Source organism: Trichomonas vaginalis, chromosome V, assembly GCF_026262505.1.
Source record: "Trichomonas vaginalis G3 chromosome V, whole genome shotgun sequence".
Lineage (NCBI taxonomy): Eukaryota > Parabasalia > Trichomonadida > Trichomonadidae > Trichomonas > Trichomonas vaginalis.
This window is the reverse complement of record NC_067207.1, coordinates 17698243-17718404: the sequence shown is the minus strand read 5'-3', so window position 1 is coordinate 17718404 and position 20162 is coordinate 17698243. Positions and strand designations below refer to the sequence as shown.

The 20162-nt window shown below is 33.4% G+C and overlaps 8 protein-coding genes and 5 pseudogenes across 13 annotated transcripts, besides 1 other annotated feature; 8 read left to right on the top strand and 5 right to left on the bottom strand.

The window, feature by feature from the left end:
* Window positions 1–13962: part of a mobile genetic element that runs on past the window's edge.
* On the top strand, window positions 43–426 carry TVAGG3_0355790 (organellar and viral DNA polymerase type B; the record flags this gene model as incomplete). Its single annotated transcript, XM_051231281.1, has 1 exon — window positions 43–426. The coding sequence occupies one exon, from the start codon at window positions 43–45 to the stop codon at window positions 424–426; it is 384 nt and encodes a 127-aa protein (XP_051101011.1).
* TVAGG3_0355780 (organellar and viral DNA polymerase type B) lies at window positions 755–970 on the top strand (the record flags this gene model as incomplete). The annotated part of the gene is made up of 1 exon (XM_051231280.1): window positions 755–970. A coding segment is annotated over one exon (216 nt), but the record flags the coding sequence as incomplete, so codon positions are not given.
* TVAGG3_0355770 lies at window positions 1326–1747 on the top strand (annotated as a pseudogene). The gene has a single exon. A coding segment is annotated over exon 1 (422 nt).
* On the top strand, window positions 2373–2991 carry TVAGG3_0355760 (annotated as a pseudogene). The gene has a single exon. A coding segment is annotated over exon 1 (619 nt).
* Window positions 3071–3945, bottom strand: TVAGG3_0355750 (annotated as a pseudogene). The gene has a single exon. A coding segment is annotated over exon 1 (875 nt).
* TVAGG3_0355740 lies at window positions 3982–4449 on the top strand (annotated as a pseudogene). The gene has a single exon. A coding segment is annotated over exon 1 (468 nt).
* TVAGG3_0355730 (protein of unknown function, DUF4106 family) lies at window positions 8136–8846 on the bottom strand (the record flags this gene model as incomplete). The annotated part of the gene is made up of 1 exon (XM_051231279.1): window positions 8136–8846. The coding sequence occupies one exon, from the start codon at window positions 8844–8846 to the stop codon at window positions 8136–8138; it is 711 nt and encodes a 236-aa protein (XP_051101009.1).
* Window positions 10676–11544, bottom strand: TVAGG3_0355720 (annotated as a pseudogene). Its single transcript has one exon. A coding segment is annotated over exon 1 (869 nt).
* TVAGG3_0355710 (protein of unknown function, DUF4106 family) lies at window positions 11658–11894 on the bottom strand (the record flags this gene model as incomplete). Its single annotated transcript, XM_051231278.1, has 1 exon — window positions 11658–11894. The coding sequence occupies one exon, from the start codon at window positions 11892–11894 to the stop codon at window positions 11658–11660; it is 237 nt and encodes a 78-aa protein (XP_051101008.1).
* TVAGG3_0355700 (protein of unknown function, DUF4106 family) lies at window positions 11912–13173 on the bottom strand (the record flags this gene model as incomplete). Its single annotated transcript, XM_051231277.1, has 1 exon — window positions 11912–13173. A coding segment is annotated over one exon (1262 nt), but the record flags the coding sequence as incomplete, so codon positions are not given.
* A 1260-nt stretch (window positions 13963–15222) lies between the features above and the next one.
* TVAGG3_0355680 (P-loop containing nucleoside triphosphate hydrolases family) lies at window positions 15223–16037 on the top strand (the record flags this gene model as incomplete). Its single annotated transcript, XM_001311056.1, has 1 exon — window positions 15263–15916. The coding sequence occupies one exon, from the start codon at window positions 15263–15265 to the stop codon at window positions 15914–15916; it is 654 nt and encodes a 217-aa protein (XP_001311057.1).
* Window positions 16038–16843: 806 nt separating this feature from the next.
* On the top strand, window positions 16844–17869 carry TVAGG3_0355670 (uncharacterized protein; the record flags this gene model as incomplete). Its single annotated transcript, XM_001311055.2, has 1 exon — window positions 16901–17500. The coding sequence occupies one exon, from the start codon at window positions 16901–16903 to the stop codon at window positions 17498–17500; it is 600 nt and encodes a 199-aa protein (XP_001311056.1).
* Window positions 17870–19074: 1205 nt separating this feature from the next.
* On the top strand, window positions 19075–20127 carry TVAGG3_0355660 (TBP aldolase IIB domain protein domain-containing protein; the record flags this gene model as incomplete). Its single annotated transcript, XM_001311054.2, has 1 exon — window positions 19083–20069. One exon carries the CDS (start codon window positions 19083–19085, stop codon window positions 20067–20069), a length of 987 nt encoding a protein of 328 aa, XP_001311055.1.
* Between the last annotated feature and the right edge of the window lie 35 nt (window positions 20128–20162).

The window sequence follows — 20162 nt, the reverse complement described above, 5'->3', positions numbered from 1 at the left end:
GGTAAGGTATGGAACAAACAAATAAAACCAGCAACTTTTGAGATGAAGAGAGCAATTGACGCTTTAGTTGTTTTAGCAGGTAAGGTTTCAGAATATAACGCAAAAATGAACCCGCAATGTTCTAAATGTAAAGCAGCAATGAGGAAATATAACTACTCCGTCAAAGAGATAGAACGTATGAGAAACGACTATGCAGACTTAAAGAAAGAAGCAGAAAAACCAGCAGAAAATAAAATGGATATGTTAGAATTTCTGAACAAAAACTATCCAACAGCAGAAGATTTCCTTCTATCTGACGTCAAGAAGAAGTATAAAGAAACTTTCGGCATTGTTAAAACTTTTGACATACTGACAGAAGAAATAGAAGCTACGAAATTGTTTAGGATTTCAAATATACATCGTACAATTCATGTAAAACGTTTATAAAATAACTGAGGTGAAAAAACGGGTGAGAAAACGGGTGAGATCTCACCTCTTCACCTAAAATATATTTTTGCTGAATTCAGCACAAAATTCTGAGTAAAATAATTTTTAGGGCATGTGTCAAACCGTTGAGTTTTCACAAAATTCCAAAAATAACGTTTACCATGTAAAACGCTTATAAAATAACTGAGGTGAGAAAACAGGTGAGAAAACGGGTGAGATCTCACCTCTTCACCTAAACTTTATTTTTGCTGAATTCAGCACAAAATTCATGAGTTTTGTATGTTTTAGACCATGTGAGAAAACAGGTGAGAAAACAGGTGAGATCTAACATTCTAACATAAAATATATTTTTGGTCATTTACGAAGAAGTCTTGACAAAAACTATCCAACAGCAGAAAATTTCCTTCTATCTGACGTCAAGAAGAAATATAAAGAAACTTTCGGCATTGTTAAAACATTCGATGTACTAAAAGAAGAAATAGAAGCTACAAAACTGTTTAGGATTTCAAATATACATCGTACAATTCATGTAAAACGCTTGTGAAAAAAAGAGGTTAGAAAACAGGTGAGAAAACAGGTGAGATCTCACCTCTTCACCTAAAATATATTTTTGCTGAAAAATGACCAAATTTCATGAATTTCCTTAAGACAGAAAAAATAAAGTTAGTTTTATTTTTATTTATTTTTTTATTTTGTATGTAAGAACAGAAATGACAAACATTGAGTTTGAAACAGTTAGAAAGATAGACAATGACACCAAAGTGGTTAGAATAGGTGATTTAAACGTAAGATACTCAAAGAAATACAACAAATATTCTTTGTCAGACATTATATCTCCATCTGGAAAGAAACCGAAGGACTGGGTTAGAAATGCTTCTACTCAGAAAATTTTGACAAGAAATCCTGAGCTTATGATATCGGTAAAATTCTATGGAACTGCAGCATATCTCATCGACAAAAGTCTTATACCAATAGTTTTGTTATGGTTAGACCCAGTTGTTGGATATAACTTCATAACATATGGTTCATTCGATACGGAACGTTGCAGTGAAGGCTTACTTTACATCGTTCAGAACCGAAGGACTTCAATACAAAGAGATATAAGATAGGAAGAACATATAATATAACTCTAAGATATGACAGTACAGTCAATATAGTCAAGGTTGTGTTTGCTAATGATATGAGAGCTGCTGAAACAGAACTACTCGAAAAGTTTGAGAAAATGTATGGTGCTCCCATAAAAGGTAAAGAAACGTTTGAAGTAGATGAGATAGATAAAGCTATAAAATTATTTGACGAAGTTGCTGAAAAATACATGTAAAGCGTTTATTTTTGGTCTTTTGTGAAAGATAGAAAAAATAACGCTAAAATTTGACGAAGTGTCAACCTTCACTTCGTCAAAAAAATCCCTGAAATCATGTCTTTACATACAAAATAAATGAAATAAAACTAACTTTATTTTTTATTTCGGGAAAATTCATGAAAATTCAAGAGGTGAAAAAACAGGTGAAAAAACAGGTGAGATCGCACCTCTTCACCTAAACATTATTTTTGCTGAATTCAGCACAAAAATCTGAGTAAAATGGCATAAGATTGCTACCCTCGGAAAACCGAGGGTAGAGATTCCGTATGAAAACAGTGAAGAACAGCGAGACCGACTTTTATCTGGGTCGCCTAAAACTCATGAAAACAGTGAAGAACAGCGAGTACGTAAAAAAACGTAGTCGCCAAAACTCTATGAAAATCATGAATTTCCTTAAGATAGAAAAAATAAAGTTAGTTTTATTTTTATTTATTTTTTTATTTTGTATGTAAAGACAGATATGTCAACAACAGAGAACACAACAACTGCTATCGTTCATGAAGCTATAAATGAAGAATATGAGTACATACAGTATAACAAACAGTTACGTCTCATTCGTTCAGTCAAAGATGACATGTACCAAATGCAAAGTATTTTGAATGCTCTTCGTTCTACAAAGCAAGCACATCATTGGTTTGAAAACCAACAGACAAAAGAACTTTTAGAAGAATTTCCTCATATGTTTGCGACCCGAGGAAAACCGCGAGTCGAGATTCCGTACGAAAATCGTAAAAATTTGCTAAACGGTTTGAGAGGATATTATGTACATAGACTTCTTGTAAATGCTGTTGCAATGTGGGCTTCGCCTCGTTATGCATGGCATGTTTACAGACTTCTTGACGAAATTCATAGACAAGAACGTGAAGAGCTAGAGAACAAGCTTGAAGCAAAAGACAAAAGCATTCAGAAAAGAATACCACGTTCGGTACCAAAAGGAAAGGAAAAGAACTATAAGTATATGATTTATACTGAAGAGATGGAAAATGAAGAAGATAAAGATATGGTTATGTTGCATTTAGTCAGAAGAAACAACAAAAGCTTTACGACCTTGCTAAGATTTACAAATCTGACAGAAATTGGTTCTATCGCGAAAACTTACCGATTTCAATGACCCCAAATGAAGATGTGAAACAAATAGTTCAAGATACTTTACCTCAAACACACTATGATATGAAAGGTTGTACAATACTTACCTTCAAAGAAGATTTGCCATTGTTAAAGGAAAAAATAACAGAGTATTTTGACAACTTCAAACAAGTAGAGTAAATGAACTCTTTATTTTTACGCTTGACTTTTTACAATTTGAACTTTGTTTGCGTAGATATGAATTCTGAAAGAAGTATGAGGGTCTTGTATGACTTTGTACTTCTCCATAGTTCATGTCTGTCAAACTTACCTGCCATGGACTCTTTCATAAGTTCCATGAAATCGTCTTCGGACAATCCGGGGAAAAGTATAATGTCAGTAAGTATTCTTTTAACATCCTTACTTAAACTCTTTGCTGTCTGTACACAAATGACAACTGAGATGTTAAAGTGTCTGAGCTTCTTAAGAATTCGACACATATCTTGTTCTCTATTCTTTAACAAAGGATGAGAGGCGAAATCATCTAAGATAAGAAGACATCTATGAGGGTACGTTTTCCAATCGTAAGATTGCAATTTCTTCGAAATGTATTCTATCTCTTTCTGTTTGTTTCTGAAGTGTTTCTTCTCTAATATTCTCTGCATTTCCTCATTTGGGTCTTTAAACTTAGAATTTATATACTCATTTATAGCATTGTACTTCAAAACTCTTCTTTGGTACTTCTTTATCCAATCTAACAACTCAGAGTCTTTTATACATACTAACTTAGACTTCTTTATAATATCTTTGAACGAATTGACGGTTTGGTCAAATTGACCCGAAGTACTACAAATAACAACTAACTCATAGAATGGGTTCTTCTCATCTAGTTCTTGTTGTTGTGCAGCCATTTTAAGATAAGTGAAAGTCTTACCCGACCCAGGTGGTGCAATTAGACCTGTTATACCATTCTGAGCAAATAAGAACTTGTCATGTATAGGCTTTATCTGAGCATTTTCTAACTTCCTCTTGTTCTTATTTAAAACATTCTCAAATTTCTTGTCAATGTCAGCAAACTTTTTTTCTAACATATTTTTAGAAAAATTAAAATTTTTATCTTTTAGAAAATGTCTAGCGATTTCGCTATCTATATTCGAGACAAGCTTTTCGACAGCAAAACATCTGTCGACCATAAAATCTTACATAGTGTAAACAAGAAAGGTGAATTTGTTCTAAAGTTCTGTTTCTGGAATATGACAAGAACCATAAAACATTAAGCAGAGCAGTCTTAAAATTTGTCAATGACAGACTTGTTGACAGAGATGACGCCTCTTGGAGAGATGAAGTCCAACAAAAACTTCTTAGAATGCAAAGAAGACACATGCGCTGTTCTTGAAGATGAAATAGAAAACAGAATAGATGAGCTATTAAAGGACAAAGAACTTTACATAAATATAGTTGCGCCAAATTTGACATAACTCCACCAGAAAAGAAGAAGAGAGAAAGAAAGAAAAGAAAGTAAAAGAAGAAAAGAAAGTAGAAGAAGAGAAGAAAGAACCTGAACCAGTTCCAGAGAAAAGAAATTTGACATGTAAAAATAAACTTTTATTTTTAGAACATTTCTGGTCAATGTCAATGTTCTCTTCCTCTTTAGGGGCAAACACTGCTTAGACTCTAAAATCTTTTTACCCAATTTACCTTGAACTTCAACTATCTTAGACTCATAATATTCATAGTCGTCTGTCTTCTTTGGTTCATAAGGTATAACAAGTTTGTATGCTTTGCCTTCTTTAAGGTTTAGAACCTTCTGTCAAAATTTTCTTTGACTGCTAACAAACCTTCTATCTCTAAGTCTTCAAATTTCGCACCATTTTTAGTCACAATAGCAAACTTAACTGGTTCGATGTTCCAAACTTGCTGATGAAGACTTTCAAAATGGTAGAAGTAAACATTCAAATATGTGAATGGGTCTAGTTCTTCTTTAAGTCCTGACATGTACTTATTTACTGAGATGAATTTTGCCATCTTTTTCTATCGGATAAAAAATATTTTTTTTAAAATTTACTCATAAAAATTTTCTTTGTATATACACCTTTCTGTACGTCTAAAAGACTTTTGACATTTGCCAAGAATGTTCGTTTAGAAGCTGTCATATAACCATATTCTTGACAATATTGTTTATACGAATCGTACAATGACCTTTCATCTAATGACACAAAGTCAGTTTCATCTATGAACAGTTCATATACACTCTTGTTTGCTTCTAACAATGTTTGTCTCTCTTCGCGTATGAATTTGTCTTGGATTGAACTTAGAAATATCTAATGTCATAAAATATGAGAACAAGTGGTTGTAAAAGTCAGATGTCAAAGTTCTGCCTAAGTCGTCAAAATATTCTGTATCTTGCATATGAGAATCTGACGTTCTGACAACTACATATCTTCTGTCAGAACTTTCTAACTTCATCGGAACAGCATTGTTTGAAACCATAATGAAGTTTGCAACATTTTCACAAACTCTTTGGTCTTTATACTTTCTTTCAACAACTCCAACTTTGTCTGTTATAAGACTCTTCAAAGCATCTGAGTTCAAAACTTTTGTTGTATCTATACTTGAAGTTCATTGCAAACTATAAGTTTCATATTCTCTATTGAGGAGTTAAACTTGCCACAGATGTTTTCTATGTTTGTCATATTCGGATTCGAATAACCTTCTAACAGTTTGCACAAAATATCTGTAAAGAATGTGTTCTTACCAGTTCCTTGTTTTCCAAATTATAATGAGAGCAGTTTCATTTTTAGCACTTGGATGTTGTAAGATGTTTGCAAACCAACATAAGATACTCATAGACTCTTTCGTTTCCATTGCATATATATTTCTTTGACATGGTCTAACCAAGCTTCTATAATATTTTCTTTCCATTCTACTTGTTCGTATTTATATCCAGTGAAGATAGAATAGAAGTTTGGAGAAGGTGTATAAAACTTTATACCTCGAACTGAAAAATCTTCTAACTTTGAAATAAGATATCCCAAGCATCTAACATCTTCATTCCAACTTGTACAACTTTTATTTTCTTAAGTTTCTGTCTACATTCTTGTTCAGACACTATTGTTGCTCTTGGTTTGTTAAAGACAACATCCCATTCTTTCATAACATAACATTCTGGGGCAGAGTCAACATAAATGACTAAACGTTTCAAATTCTCGACTGCTTTGTTATAGTCTCGAAATGGACACATATTTCTGAATGCTTGGAAGTCATAAAAATCTGAAACATCTATTCTGTACATTTTTATAAAAATAAAAAAAATTTTTTTTTATTCTTGACTTTGTTGTTCCATTTGTTGCATTTGTTGCATTTTTGTTCTTGAGCTATTTGTTGTTGAAGTTGTTCTTGTAATACAATACTTTCACCAGTTGCATCTTCCAATTCGAAACTTTCTGCCGTCATTGACAAATACATAGGACATAAAAGTTTTACAGGAACAAAGTTTGCGTCAACTAATGTCAACGTTATACTTGCCAAAGTGTTTGAGTTCACTAAGGTTGAAAATTCTGCATTCGAATGAACAATAGGCAAACCAGCAGAGAAGTATTGTTTATACGCATAAGTATCTTTTGGTCATAGTAGTTTCTGTCGACATTCGAATAGCACTTTGAACCTAAGTTTGAAACAATATATAAAATAGGTGTGCTTAAAGTCAATGGAATAGACAAACCTTGTATGACACCTTTTCCTGTTATAGGAAACTGTTGGTAGTAAAAACCAGAAATAAGTTTTGTATTATAGCTCATATCGTTTATAGTAAACTCAGTCGGACATCCAAACATAATGAAACCTGCTCTAGTTGCAGCACATGTTACACCCGTACTTAAAGTATTAAATAAGTCAACAAAACCTGTTGGTGGTATATCTGAGTAAGTATCTTCAAAGGAGTATTTTTTACCATTCACAACAATAAAGTCTTCTGGTGTCAAAAGAGCAAAACAGGCTTTAGTCGTCATTGTGTTTAAGGTTAGTTTACAATATCGTCCTTGAGGACTTTGTAAGTTTGTTGTTATAGAATTATATGACTCAGGGTTTTTAGTCGTAATAGTATAAACCATTATATCTTCTGCCATTTATATATATTTAAAAGTTTTTCTGAAAGTGGAGAAGAACTTCATCTAAACTTTCACATGGCGTTTCTTGAAGTTCTCTGTCTAAGAAGTTCAAATATTTGTAAAGACATAGAACTTTCCTTTGTCTACACGAACAAACAAAACAGGGTCTTTCATATCGTTCAAAAGTGTGTAAAGTCCTTTACATGAAATAAAGTCTATATTATTTTTCTTCAAACATCTTTCAAGAAGTTTTGACATTTTTACTTAGCAAATAAATTTTAATGAAATGTTGTGGTCGTCAAATATTTTTATGACGTCTGGGAAACTACTTTAAGTTCAACGTTTCACCTCCTTTCATAACGTATATCTTGTCAATGACATTATATGAAACACCACAGCAACTAATGTCGGGTTCTATTCTTTGATGTTTATATCGTCTGCCTCTGTCAAAAGTTTCAATAGTTCTTTCAAGACTTCATGAGGTGCAATGACATATGAGTTCACTTTTACAGGGTTGTGTTCGACCAAGTTTAACATTATACTTAAAGCTTGACAAATCTTCTCCTGAGTTTGAAGTTTGTCTTTCAGTTGTTGGTAGTCGTTTCGAATATCTGCAACAGAACTTAAGTCTCTGCTAACTTCAGGATATGTTGGTTGTTCTTTTACAGGAACAATTGCTATACCATCTTCGTCTTCGTATGGTTTCCCCACTTCAACATCTCTGTCTTTGACATTGACAACAACACTTTGACTGTTTGTTTGAGTTGGTGAATTTAACTTCACATCTGCCACCGCCATTAAACCTTTTGAAACACTCACGCTTCTATTTTTCGGAAATGACATTTTACTTAGAATAAAAAGATGGACGTATTCGAGTATCTCTTCGAATTGAAGCAGAACAAAGTTTACACACACAAACAATACAAATACATTGACAGAATAGTTCTTTATACAAACAATGGTAAATGTTATAGAATAGCAATATTTGCTGAACCAAAATATTTCCATAAAGCAAAGAAAGTTGGTATAACTGAAATGGTGAAAGTTCTTGAAGCAGACAAAAATATAACTTCAAAACTTACAGATATTTCTAAAGGTAAGTTTATCTTACAATATTATGTCAAAAACAGGTGTCATAACTATTTACGATGGTGAGAAAAGTGTCAAAGAACAACTTACTGACCTGCTGCCAAAATCTGCTCGATGGAAGCTGTCGTTATGCCAATCTGAGGAGCCCCAGCAGGTTTCATCGAACGAATCTTCAAAAGAGCATCTTCCGTGAAAAGTGCTATTGGTTTTGTAAACTTCTTTGCTTTCAATTCATCTGGACCGTCTCTGTCACCAGTATATTGTATTTGTACAGTACCAACAGTTGAAATACCACCCATAAAGTCTTCTGAGTCAGCAAATGGAATGCCAAGCCAAAAGTTTGAACGGTCTCCATTTGTATATTGAGTTTTTTGACCTCCTGTATGAGTCCATACTTTCACATATGGCATAATAGAACTTTGCATTTCAGGGTTAATGGTTGTTGTGAAATTGTTGTTAAAGTTCATAGCATCTAATGTCAAGTTGTATGACCTCATATCCTCAACTGTAGAATATTCTTCTCTTGGATAATATTTGCCATCTATGTTTATATGATATTTAATACCGGGGTTGTAGAAACAAGAATAGTCATTTATAGTTCGTCTGAACAGTACAAACATAGTATCTGCATGTTTCATTGCAGTTGTTAAAGCAATATCTGTTCTTGCACCTGGGTCAGCACTTTGGTTTCCAACTTCACCTGCAAAGTCTTTGACAGATATTTGGTGTATAGGGAACATAAGTGGAACTGCAATATATTTGGCAGCTAAAGCATTTGAAATATCTGGGTCCAACATATAGACTGCAAGTCTGCTTTCTATTCTCTTGCATTCAAACTTTTCGCATGTGAACTTAACTGGGTCCCAAGCAGTTCCAGCAGCATTGAAATAATAGTTTACTTCATTGTTGAAGTTTGAGAAACCAAAGTCTAAGTCAACTTTGTCTTTGCAAAAGTCGGCGAATGATGTTTTATTTGTTCCCATTACGTCTGTAAGAGTGAATGGGTCTTGTGTTGGTGCAATGACTAAGTTATTTTTGCTTGGAGTAAGTTCGATAGAAATTTTTCCTGCCCAGTTTGGTAAGTATCTTAAAAACCTGAAGATGAGGAAAGATGACAAAGGAACTCTAAGTTTCAGTTTTACTTTAGTGGCAGCATTTCCATCTGAACCAGAAAGGTTAACATAAACTCCTGGAACGTTAGGGTCAAGTCTTCTTATTTTCTCAATATTTGCATACTGGTCTGTTTTTCTCTAGCTTGTGGTTGTACTGAGTTTCTCAAGCGAACCATTCATAGTTTGCCCATGTTACTGTTTGAACTAAGTCAGAGTTAGAATATATCTTATATCCCATGAAAACTTCTGGAGCATATTGGTATCCGACATAGAAAATTCCATTGCAACCTTTCTTGTCAGACAACTTGGCAGAAGGTTTTATTTCAATGTCTTGTTCCACGTATAAGAATGAGTTGTCAATAGAAATAATATGAAACCTGTCGCAAGCAATATCTACTGTTGTTGAAGAACCCTCTCCAAACTCACCTACGTTTCCATAAGAAACAGCAGTTGTATATTCGTAAGTTCCAGGAACTATTTCTGACCTTCTAATGGCATTGTCGCATTCGTTATACCATTCGGAAACATTTCCGTTCATGGCATCCAAAACTGTTGGCGTTATATTCTGAGCGGCGTACATTTCATATGGGTAAAAATATAGAATAGTTGGATTTATATATCATAATAGAACCCACTCGGACCAAGCTTTACTTTCTTCCTGACTGAGTTTTTAACTGAGTTTTTAACTCTTCTTTTTCCTTCATTGCCACTACTTTCACTAGATGAAGTTACTTCTTCACTACTTTCACTTTGTTCTACTCTTCTTCTTTGGTGTCGCTTTTGGTAACTTGCCCTCTGCTTCAAGTTGTTGCATCTTTGCCTCATGTTCACCTAGTATGTTGTAAATTTCCCATGTCCTTTTTGCCTTTGGGCTCTGGTCGCCCAACTCAGGTAACCTATATCCTAGAAAGATTTTGTCATAGTTTGTATTTGAGTCTTCGCGTATTGTTTGCATGACTCTTTCCTGAGTTTTCCGGTTCAAGCTCTTCAAACAGAGCTTGTCCATATGGAATAAGCTTCGTTTCCAAATATATGTTTTTGTAGCCATTCTGGTTTTCTTTCCATGTTACCAATAATATCTTTTGTGAATGGGAAAGCTTTTACCCAATGTTTCAGTCTTGCGTCATTTATTTCTGTAGTTGGTTTTATTTTGTCAAGGAACATGTTTTTCAATACTAACATTTCATTTGGTACTGTCTTTGAGTTTTCTTAAATATTCATCCCTTCTCGGTTCATTGTCTGCAAAGTAAGTTTTTATGACATTTTGTAAACTTTCGTTTGCAAGGTCATGTACAATAGGTTCTCTTCCTTCTGTCTCCCTAACTTTCTTTCTAAACTCTTCACCAAATATACCATCTCTATGGTTCTGTGTAGTTCTTTGAGATAAATGTTCTAGAACGTCAGGTGTTATATTTCCATCAGCCATGTTCATTTCATACTGGTCCAAAATATCTGCATGTTTCATATCTTTCAATGGCATTAAAGCTGCGCTGAAAATACCAGCTATATCTGGTTCACCATTCACTTCCATTGCGTCTACAACTTCTTGGAATTGTGGTTGTAAGTTTATGAACCACCTATCCGGATTAGCTTTATGACCCCATCTCATTGTAGTTCCATAGTCTGCAGAAACAAAAAGTAGGTTTGTTTCCATATTGGTTAGGTTCTGAATGAACTTTAAACAATGTTTCATTTCTATATGTTTTGTTGAAATTTAACCTTTTATTTCACCGAGTTCAGCCAAAGATTGAACGTTATATGGTCGTAAGTAAAAAGGATTGTTGTATTTGCGTACATTTTCTTTCAGTACTTCCATTCTATGCTGAATATTTTCATCTGATGTTGGAGTCTTTTGTATGTCGGCGAACATTTTTCGATATTCTTCTACTATGTCAGCTGAATTTTTCTTAGACTCTTGGAAAGATTCCATATTCTCCGCATACTCTTGTTGAGGGTCAAGATTTTTCGGCTGTTCCAAATCTTCATCTAGTTCTGTGAAGTTAGTTTCCAAAGGAGGGACTTGTTCGTTTCCTTCAGGCTCTTCTAGCTGTTGTTGCTGAACTATTTCTTCCATGTCTGGTTGTATCTGAACTTCTTCCTGTGGAGTTTCTTGTACCTCATCTGCTGGCATTTCATATATTCCGAGACCGTTTTTAACAAGTTCCCTATTTAAGCCATCCGCATTCATAACCCTTTCTTCTTTCGTTCCGTCTCTATTTTTTACGCGTTTCATGAAGATAGTTGAATTATCATTTATCTCTGACACCAAATATCTCGGAGTAAATTCATCCATGTCATTTGGATGATATGCTATTAAATCATATCCCTTAGCGAGCTTGTATTTTCCAGGTTTGAAATTATATCCCATTTGGTGCTGAACCATAAAGCTAAATAGGTTCGGGTCAGTATTTCCTTCCTTGAACTTTCTAATAGCTTCTTTATATCTGTCACTAAAGTCAAGAGTATCTGGGTAACCATAATTTTCCTTAAGCATTTTTAAGAATTCTTGGTTTCCTTGTTCTCTACTTCTTTTATGTCCTTGCTCTGTTTGTGGTTGTTGTGGTGCAGTGTTTTGAACTGTTGGTTGTGGTGCAGTGTTTTGAACTGTTGGTTGTGGTGCAGTGTTTTGAACTGTTGGTTGTGGTGCAGTGTTTTGAACTGTTGGTTGTTGTGCTGGATTTTGAACTGTTGGTTGTTGTGTTGGTTTTGGTGCATGCCTGTGTCTGTGTCCATGTGACGATGTAAATGTTTTAGGTAGTCCTGGTGCAGGTGCTTCTCTTGGAGGGTTTGGTGGTATATAAGTTCCACTAGCTAGTATATAAGTTCCACCAGCTGGTATATAAGTTCCACCAGCTGGCACATATGTTCCATCTGCAGCATAATGTCCTACCTGACTTTTCGTTCTTAAGAAAGCATTTACTAGGTCTGTTTTGGTCTGTTGTAACTCTTTTTCTTGACTTTCCACAACAGTTGCTCTAACGGCGTCATAGGCACTTTGAACTGCCTGTCTCGTTGCTGCATCTGTTATTTTCGTCATATTTTGTGCTACTTCTCTTAACTCGTTGTCGAAACCTTCAGACTTCAGTTTCTTTCCAGATGAGAAGTCGTTCACTAGTTTCACCTTACTATGAAGAGCTTCGAAGGCGTTCTTAAAGTCAGCATTCATTAAAGCTTCATTTGAACTGTCTTCATCCGCTTGTATTTTTGTCCTTATTGACCCTATAAGTTGGGCTGCTTTGGCGTTGGCTTGGGCATCTAACCAGTCATTATTAGCTTTTATATATTCTGCGCTTTTCATTGCCTTTTGCATGGCTGCGTCGTTATTTTTACTTTCTTGTGCTAAGTTTTCATACTGTACGGTTTGGTTTTGCAACTGTAAAAGTTTTTCTGCCTTTACATTTGCTTCAACTTCTTTTTTATACTCATCGCTATCCATATATGTCTTCAGGGCTTTTTGTTTTATTTCTTCATCTTTCAGTACTTTATATTGAGTAGTATGGTTTTTCAAATTTATAACATCTTGTTCCATTTTTGCTACTTCTGCTGCTTTTTCTGACACTTTTTTCGCATATTCCTCTGTACTTAGTTCTTTCAGTTGTTCTTCTTTCTTCTTTTTCTCTACGTTTAACTCATTGAGTTTCTTTGTGTGTCTGTCATATTCTAGTTTCTTTTCGTTTTCACTTATTTGTTTCTGTATGTCTATGTTTGACTTTTTGACATCTGTTATTTGATTTTTGAGTGAACTCAAATTCATTTGACTTTGAGGGTTATAAGCTGTTCCGTCTGCAGCTCCACCATAGCCTGCCATTTTCGCTAAAAGTGCCGCTCTTAAACCTCCACTCTGTGCACCAATAACTCGGCTTAAAAGCATAGGGTTGCTTGACATTTGTTGCAACATAGTGGGGTCATTCATCATTTGTTGTTGCAACTGTTGTTGTGGTGTCAGTTTTACTATTGGATGTTTCAATGCTCCCTTCCTCTTACGTATATTCTTACGTAGCTTACGTGGCATTTTAAGTGAAGTTAAAAAGCGGTTTTTGACAGATGTATATATGACACTTTTTGTTCAGCACAAAAAACTACTCGGTCAAAGTGTTGTCAGTTTTGTAAAATAACCGTCCTATCTCCGTGCCTATGACGATGAAATCATGAAAATTCAAGAGGGTGAGAAAACAGGTGAAAAAACGGGTGAGATCTCACCTCTTCACCTAAACATTATTTTTGGGTCCTTTACACTCATTACGATGAAGTCTTGACAAAACATTTTACGAAGAAGTCTTGACAAAACATTTTACGAAGAAGTCTTGACAAAACATTTACGAAGAAGTCTTGACAAAACATTTACGAAGAAGTCTTGACAAAACATTTACGAAGAAGTCTTGACAAAACATTTACGAAGAAGTCTTGACAAAACATTTACGATGAAATCATGAAAATTCAAGAGGTGAAAAAAGAGGTGAGAAAACAGGTGAGATCTCACCTCTTCACCTAAAATATATTTTTGTCTGATTTTACGAAGAAGTCTTGACAAAACATTTACGAAGAAGTTTTGACAAAACATTTACGAAGAAGTCTTGACAAAACATTTACGATGAAATCTTGACAAAACATTTACGAAGAAGTCTTGACAAAAACATGAAAACATATATAAATTGTGAAAAGTGAAACATTATATAATGTTTTCGACCCAGAAGACTAACAATTTTCCGAATAAAAACTTCATTTATTACTAAACATCATCAGGGCTAGAAGGCACGAAGTGCCTGGAAGCCCCACTACCTTTTTTTTTTTTTTTTTTTTTAAATACTTGATGAAAGTACATGTAAATTGCATTGCTATAGGAAACACTGCAAATCTCTATATAAATTGGAAAGGTACCCCCACTTTTTAACCTTAAATTTTCGTGAATTAAGGGTGTATTTAAACGCCTATAAGTCCAGCTATGTTGGATGACAATTTAAAAGCATACATTGATATGTTTGTATAGGACGATAATAATATTTTCACCAATACATATTTAGATTATCCTGAAAAATGTTTGAAGATATTTCGAATTAAAAATCAAAGTTGTTAATTCAAGGTTATACTTTAACAGTCAAATATATACGTAAAAATAATCGATTTCCTACCAGAAAACTCATATGTTAAATTGTTAAATTTCAATGCTCAAAAACTGTTAATGAAAACTTTTTGCCAATCTAAGAATGAACTCATATAGTCATGTGTAAAAGCATATCCAATTATAAAAGATTTTCGTCTGTATCATTTTGAGATACGAAATGTATTTCTATCATAAAGTTCAAAATGAGGTCTAATATAATTCAAACAATAAATTATATGGAAAATTCTTATTGAATCAACTATTAATTTTGAGAAGTTTATCTAATAAATAAATTCAATATTTCAACTTTTTGTACATTGAACTCTTAAAGTGATAAAAATTGCTTCTAAAATAAAAATAATGCTATTAATAATAAAACAAACAAAACGTCTTTTCATAAATTTTATATATGCTAGTTGGCTTTGTTTTTGATGTCGAATCTCAGTTTGAATTGGATGTTTTAAAGTCGACAATAGAGAGATGAAAAGAAGACATCTTCTTCAGTTTAACCTGATTTCAAAAAACTGGAGAATATCTTCTCAAGCGGAAATTAATGAAATTTAATTTTGTAATAAAAATTGTTTATATGTTCGTTTTTTAAAAAGAAAAAACTGAGTTCCCTAGGCATCGAACTTGTGTTCCCAAAAAAAAATTAATAAAATTATAAATTCAAGATTGATAAAGTATTAATTACTAAATGTAAAATGAAAAACAATTGCCGATTTATTTTTTCGCTTTGGTGAATTTTTAATTCAAAAATTGTAAAACATGAAAAATAATATAAAATCTATTAAAATTTTGATTGTTCTTTATCTCAAGATGATACAGACGAATTTTTGATTACTCAACGCATAATATCTTATAATGATCTATATAATCTATAGCCTTAAAACCAAGTCGAAATTATTAACAGTTTTAGAGTGGGGGTACCTTTTAAATTGGCAGAATTTTTGAGAAAGCCAAAATTTTCACAAAAAAAAGTAAAAACATTTAAAAAGTAATGGAGGAAGAAGACGAACTCTTCTGGGATCAGCATTCCAATAGTTCTGAAGAGGAATTCGAAGGTGATGTTGATCTTATAAATGAAATTTTAGATGAAATTGAATCAAAATATTCCTTTTTTAACTATGTTGAAGATGATTTGGTTGAATTTATACTTTCTCACGAATATGATTTGGATTTACTTGTAAAATATATCGAGAATGGTCAATTTGGCCCATTTACAATCAGACAATACGATTATTCACAATATGAAGAGGATGGTGATACTCAGTTCGATGATGATGGCCAAGATAATAGTGAGACAACAGAATTTAAAAACAAAATAGCAGAAAATTCTATACAAATTTCAATAATTGGCCCATATAAAAGTGGCAAGACAAAATTAATTAACAAAATTGCAACAGAAGATAAAAGTGGAAACTTCACATTAGATCTTAGAAAGAAATCTTTTGTTTTTCACGATAAATTTATCGAAAACTCTTCATATATTGTTATGATGGATGCCACAGATACAACTAACGAATACTTTGATATCATGTCAATATATTTTGAAAAATTACAAAAAAATGATAAAATTATCATCGTATTCAACAAATTTGATTTATCACTTCAGAGGACAAAGAGTCGTACTACAAAAAATATGTTGAAATGATTAAACCAATTTGCGAAGATTTCCAAATTCAACCAATTGCCTTCATACCAATTTCTGTTGCAAAAAATATGAACATTAACTCTTCTGATTATAAATTTTCTGGAAATTCCTGCTTATTTGATATATTAAAGTCATTATAAATTTAATGTTTGTCTTTGTTTTGTTTTTATATAAACATATTGTTTGATTTTGTTAAATAGTCGGTTAAGTTACTTGCTTTTTATCGCTTACGAATTTTTTGTTTAAAATAAAGATAAATTTTTGGAAATAAGTAGCGCTTTTGACTCATTGAGATAAATGTACCTGGTTTGGCTTGTTTCTTACTATTTTCTGAGATATAACTTATTGGTGAATTATTTATTCTCCCTCAATCAATTAACTCAATTGTAGATTTTCCTTTTTCAATAGTTTTTGAACTAAAATATACGAATAGGAGTACTAATATTTCGGATATATTGATTCGTATAATAAAAATCTAATACAACATATAATTTTTTGAATTTTGAGAGTTATAGTGTGTCATTGCATATTGCTGCTTTCATTCTGCTGAAGGAAATGTCTTTTAGATGGCTGTTGGGATTAACTATCTGATAAATTAGTAATCAATTAGATCATTCTTGGAATCTAATGGAAACCATTTTTGTATATAACAGATCATAAATTTGAACATATACTGTGAGTGTAAACATGCCAAATGCATTCTAACATATGTTTTAGTAGTGTCAAATCATGCCAAAAATAACTGGCATTTTTTGCATCACGCGGAAATGATTTCTTATACATTGCCATGGGATGAGGTACCTATATTCTAAAATTGCATTTTTTGTCAATTTACATCTGGCACCTCATTCAAAAAAAGATCGATAAAAAATCAACAATCAGGAATGGTTTACAAAGTCGGAAAATTAATAAAAAAATTACAATATGTGAAGATTCAGAAATTGTATACTTTACAAGTGAAAAGAGACAAAGATATAGAATCTAATGAAAGGATTCAAAAGCTTAAGTACCCGTAGCAAAGAGACCAAGTCAATCAAGACTAGAGGTGATCAAACAAGTATGAAGAAAGCAATCAACATCTTAAGAAGGAATTGCAAAAATTTAACAATAGATCGAAAATATGAAGCAATGATTGAATCCCAAATCAAGAAACATACTGCTAGGGACTTGCCGAAGATAATAAATGAATTCTGTTACATTGCAAAGCTCCCAATGCTTCAAAGAGATACTTGTAGGGATAAAACTTTATTAAAATATCATTTCCTTTATAATCAAGAAGTTTATGGACCTATCATTAATTCTTTGATAATCAAAACACGCCAAACTGCTTTAAAACAGCAAGCACCAGAAGAAATGGAAAAGGAGAGTAAAGATCTTCTACTTAAAGCTTTTGACGACTTAAATAATGGTAATACTGATTGTTTGAACATGATTGATCAATTGAATGGGAACCAAACTAAGATATCTTATATAAAATATGGAAACACGTGGGCAGTTTCGATTCTTTATGGAGAAACTTATAGGTATAAGTTGCTGTGCACTGTTTATTATGATGGAGCGATGATACTATTAAAAACCATGTAAAATTTCCAAAAGCTTTACCTGATGATAGCAGAAAAGACATCGAAGAACTGGATCTGAATCATTTGGTTGATAGTCCAGCAATAAATATGACTGAAGAGTTGGATGATGATCAGCTATTTTCAAGCTTTAATCAATTTCTATTGTAAATAGCTGTCTTTTTTAAAAAATTAATTCATTATTATGTCTGAAACTTTTGAATTTATTAGATGAATACTATTCTTAATCCTTAGATTCATATTATCATTGTGTAGAAAGATTTCTGTCAAAAAGTGCTCAATTTCTCTGAATTTTTTGAGAAGGTTCTCAAAATCACAAATCGGAAAATTTATAACAGAATGATGGAAATTTTATTTTTGTAACGAATGATCTTTATTTTTATACGCAATTATATCAAATCATAAGATTTTATTCCTAAATTACCAATGAATTTTTCTAATTTTCAAGATTTCAAACTACAATATTTTTAGGAATTGTTCATTCATTGAATACATCATTTTATTGTTATTTCAGTAGATTTTGATTAGCAAATGTTTTCTATTTCTTGGTAATATAATTTCAAAATTTTATTAAGGAACATTGAAGCTATTTATAGGCTCTTTTAATCATATATACTGATAATATAATGAATGAAATTAGAAATACTGATAGAATGTTGATATCCAATATAGAAAATTTTATTCCCAATTAACTATCATGCATTATCATATTATTTGAAAAGTTCTGAAACACAATAACCTATTTATTATACATTTAGCGTAGTTTAGCATCATATTCAGATCAGATCTTAAATACTCTACAAATCAGAAATTGTAAGGACAAAATTGTATAGCCATGTTTGCTTTAATCAATCATTCATATAATTTTACCTCAAAAAGAGATTGAGAAAAATCATCAAGGAAAGTAGCAAGTTTTGAAAAAGGCTATTGTTATTCAGAAATATCTGATATTTGAAATTCTTGGTTAGAGTTTCGAAACAACAATTGACGAATAAAATAAGAATTTCAAGGAAATGTACTTTGATTTATGTAAAATATAAGAAGGAATGTTATGTTACCTTGAAATCAATGAAAAGTTATAGATGGTCAAGTCGAAGAAAAAATATGATCAATTTCGGACAAGAATTTTAGATCTAATGAGCTCTGGATCATATAATAGAGCGCATATTGCAAAATGGTGAACTGAACAGCTATGAATAACATAATTTATAAATGAAAATGGGGCGTGAAGTGAAGTAACATTTCACAAAAAATAGCTGGCATAAATTGAGATGACGATGCATTGTGTATCTTTATCATTATTCATCCAACGAATAGCGATCGTAAATTGATAAAAAAATAGCCGACCAGTTATCAAACAATTTTTCTCGCCCCGATGACGCAAACGATTATTTTTAGTTCAAAATATTTCAATGTTTCAAAGGAGATCAGCAAAATTTTCGATTAAAAATTATTGTTGCATATTATAAAATAGATCAGTAAAATTTTTGCTTTCAAAAGCATTCATTCAATTTATGACCACCTAAAATGTGAAATAAAAATTCTGAACTGTTAAAAGGCGGTTAAAATTAAACTTCATTTTTCCAATGGCTGTTTCATACAAGTCACTTGGCCTCGTCAACTCAAAGGATATCTTCGCTAAGGCTGTCAAGGGTGGTTATGCTATCCCAGGATACAACTTCTCCAACCTTGAACAACTTCAGGCTATCATCACAGCTTCCGTCAAGACAGAGTCTCCAGTTATTCTTCAGGTTTCTGCTGGTGCCCGCAAGTACGCTAACCAGACAATGCTCCGCTACATGGCTCAGGGTGCTGCTGAATTCGCTAAGGAAATCCACCCAGAGCACAAGCTCATCCCAATCGTTCTCCACCTCGATCACGGTGACTCCTTCGAGCTCTGCAAGTCCTGCATCGATCTCGGCTTCTCATCCGTCATGATCGATGGTTCCCACTTCCCATACGATGAGAACGTTGCTCTCACAAAGAAGGTTGTCGAATACGCTCACTCCCGCCCAGACTACGTTACAGTCGAAGGCGAACTCGGCGTTCTCGCTGGTGTTGAAGATGATGTCAAGGCTGAAAAGCACACATACACACGCCCAGAGGAAGTTCAGGACTTCGTCTCCAAGACAGGTGTTGACTCACTCGCTATTGCTATCGGCACATCCCACGGTGCTTACAAATTCCCACCGGGCACAAAGGCTGAAATCCGTCTCGACATCCTCCACGAGATCGAGAAGAAGCTCCCTGGCTTCCCAATCGTTCTCCACGGCTCATCATCCATCCCACAGGAGTACGTCCAAATGGTCAACAAGTACGGTGGCCACATGCCAGAAGCTATCGGTATCCCAGAAGCTCAGCTTCGTGAGGCTTCCAAGTCTGCTGTCTGCAAGATCAACATCGACTCTGATGGCCGTATGGTCATGACAGGCACAATCCGCCGCCTCTTCGTTGAACACCCAGAATGGTTCGACCCACGTCAGTACCTCGGTGAAGCTCGTACAAAGCTTACAGAGATGTACATGCGCAAGGATAAGGAAGTCCTCGGCTGCGCTGGCCATGCTTTCGACTAAATTATCACTTAATCTCTCTTTATTATAACAAATCATATCTTTTTTCTAAGTTTGAAAACAAAACTCACATTTACTTCAAAGATATCAAATTAG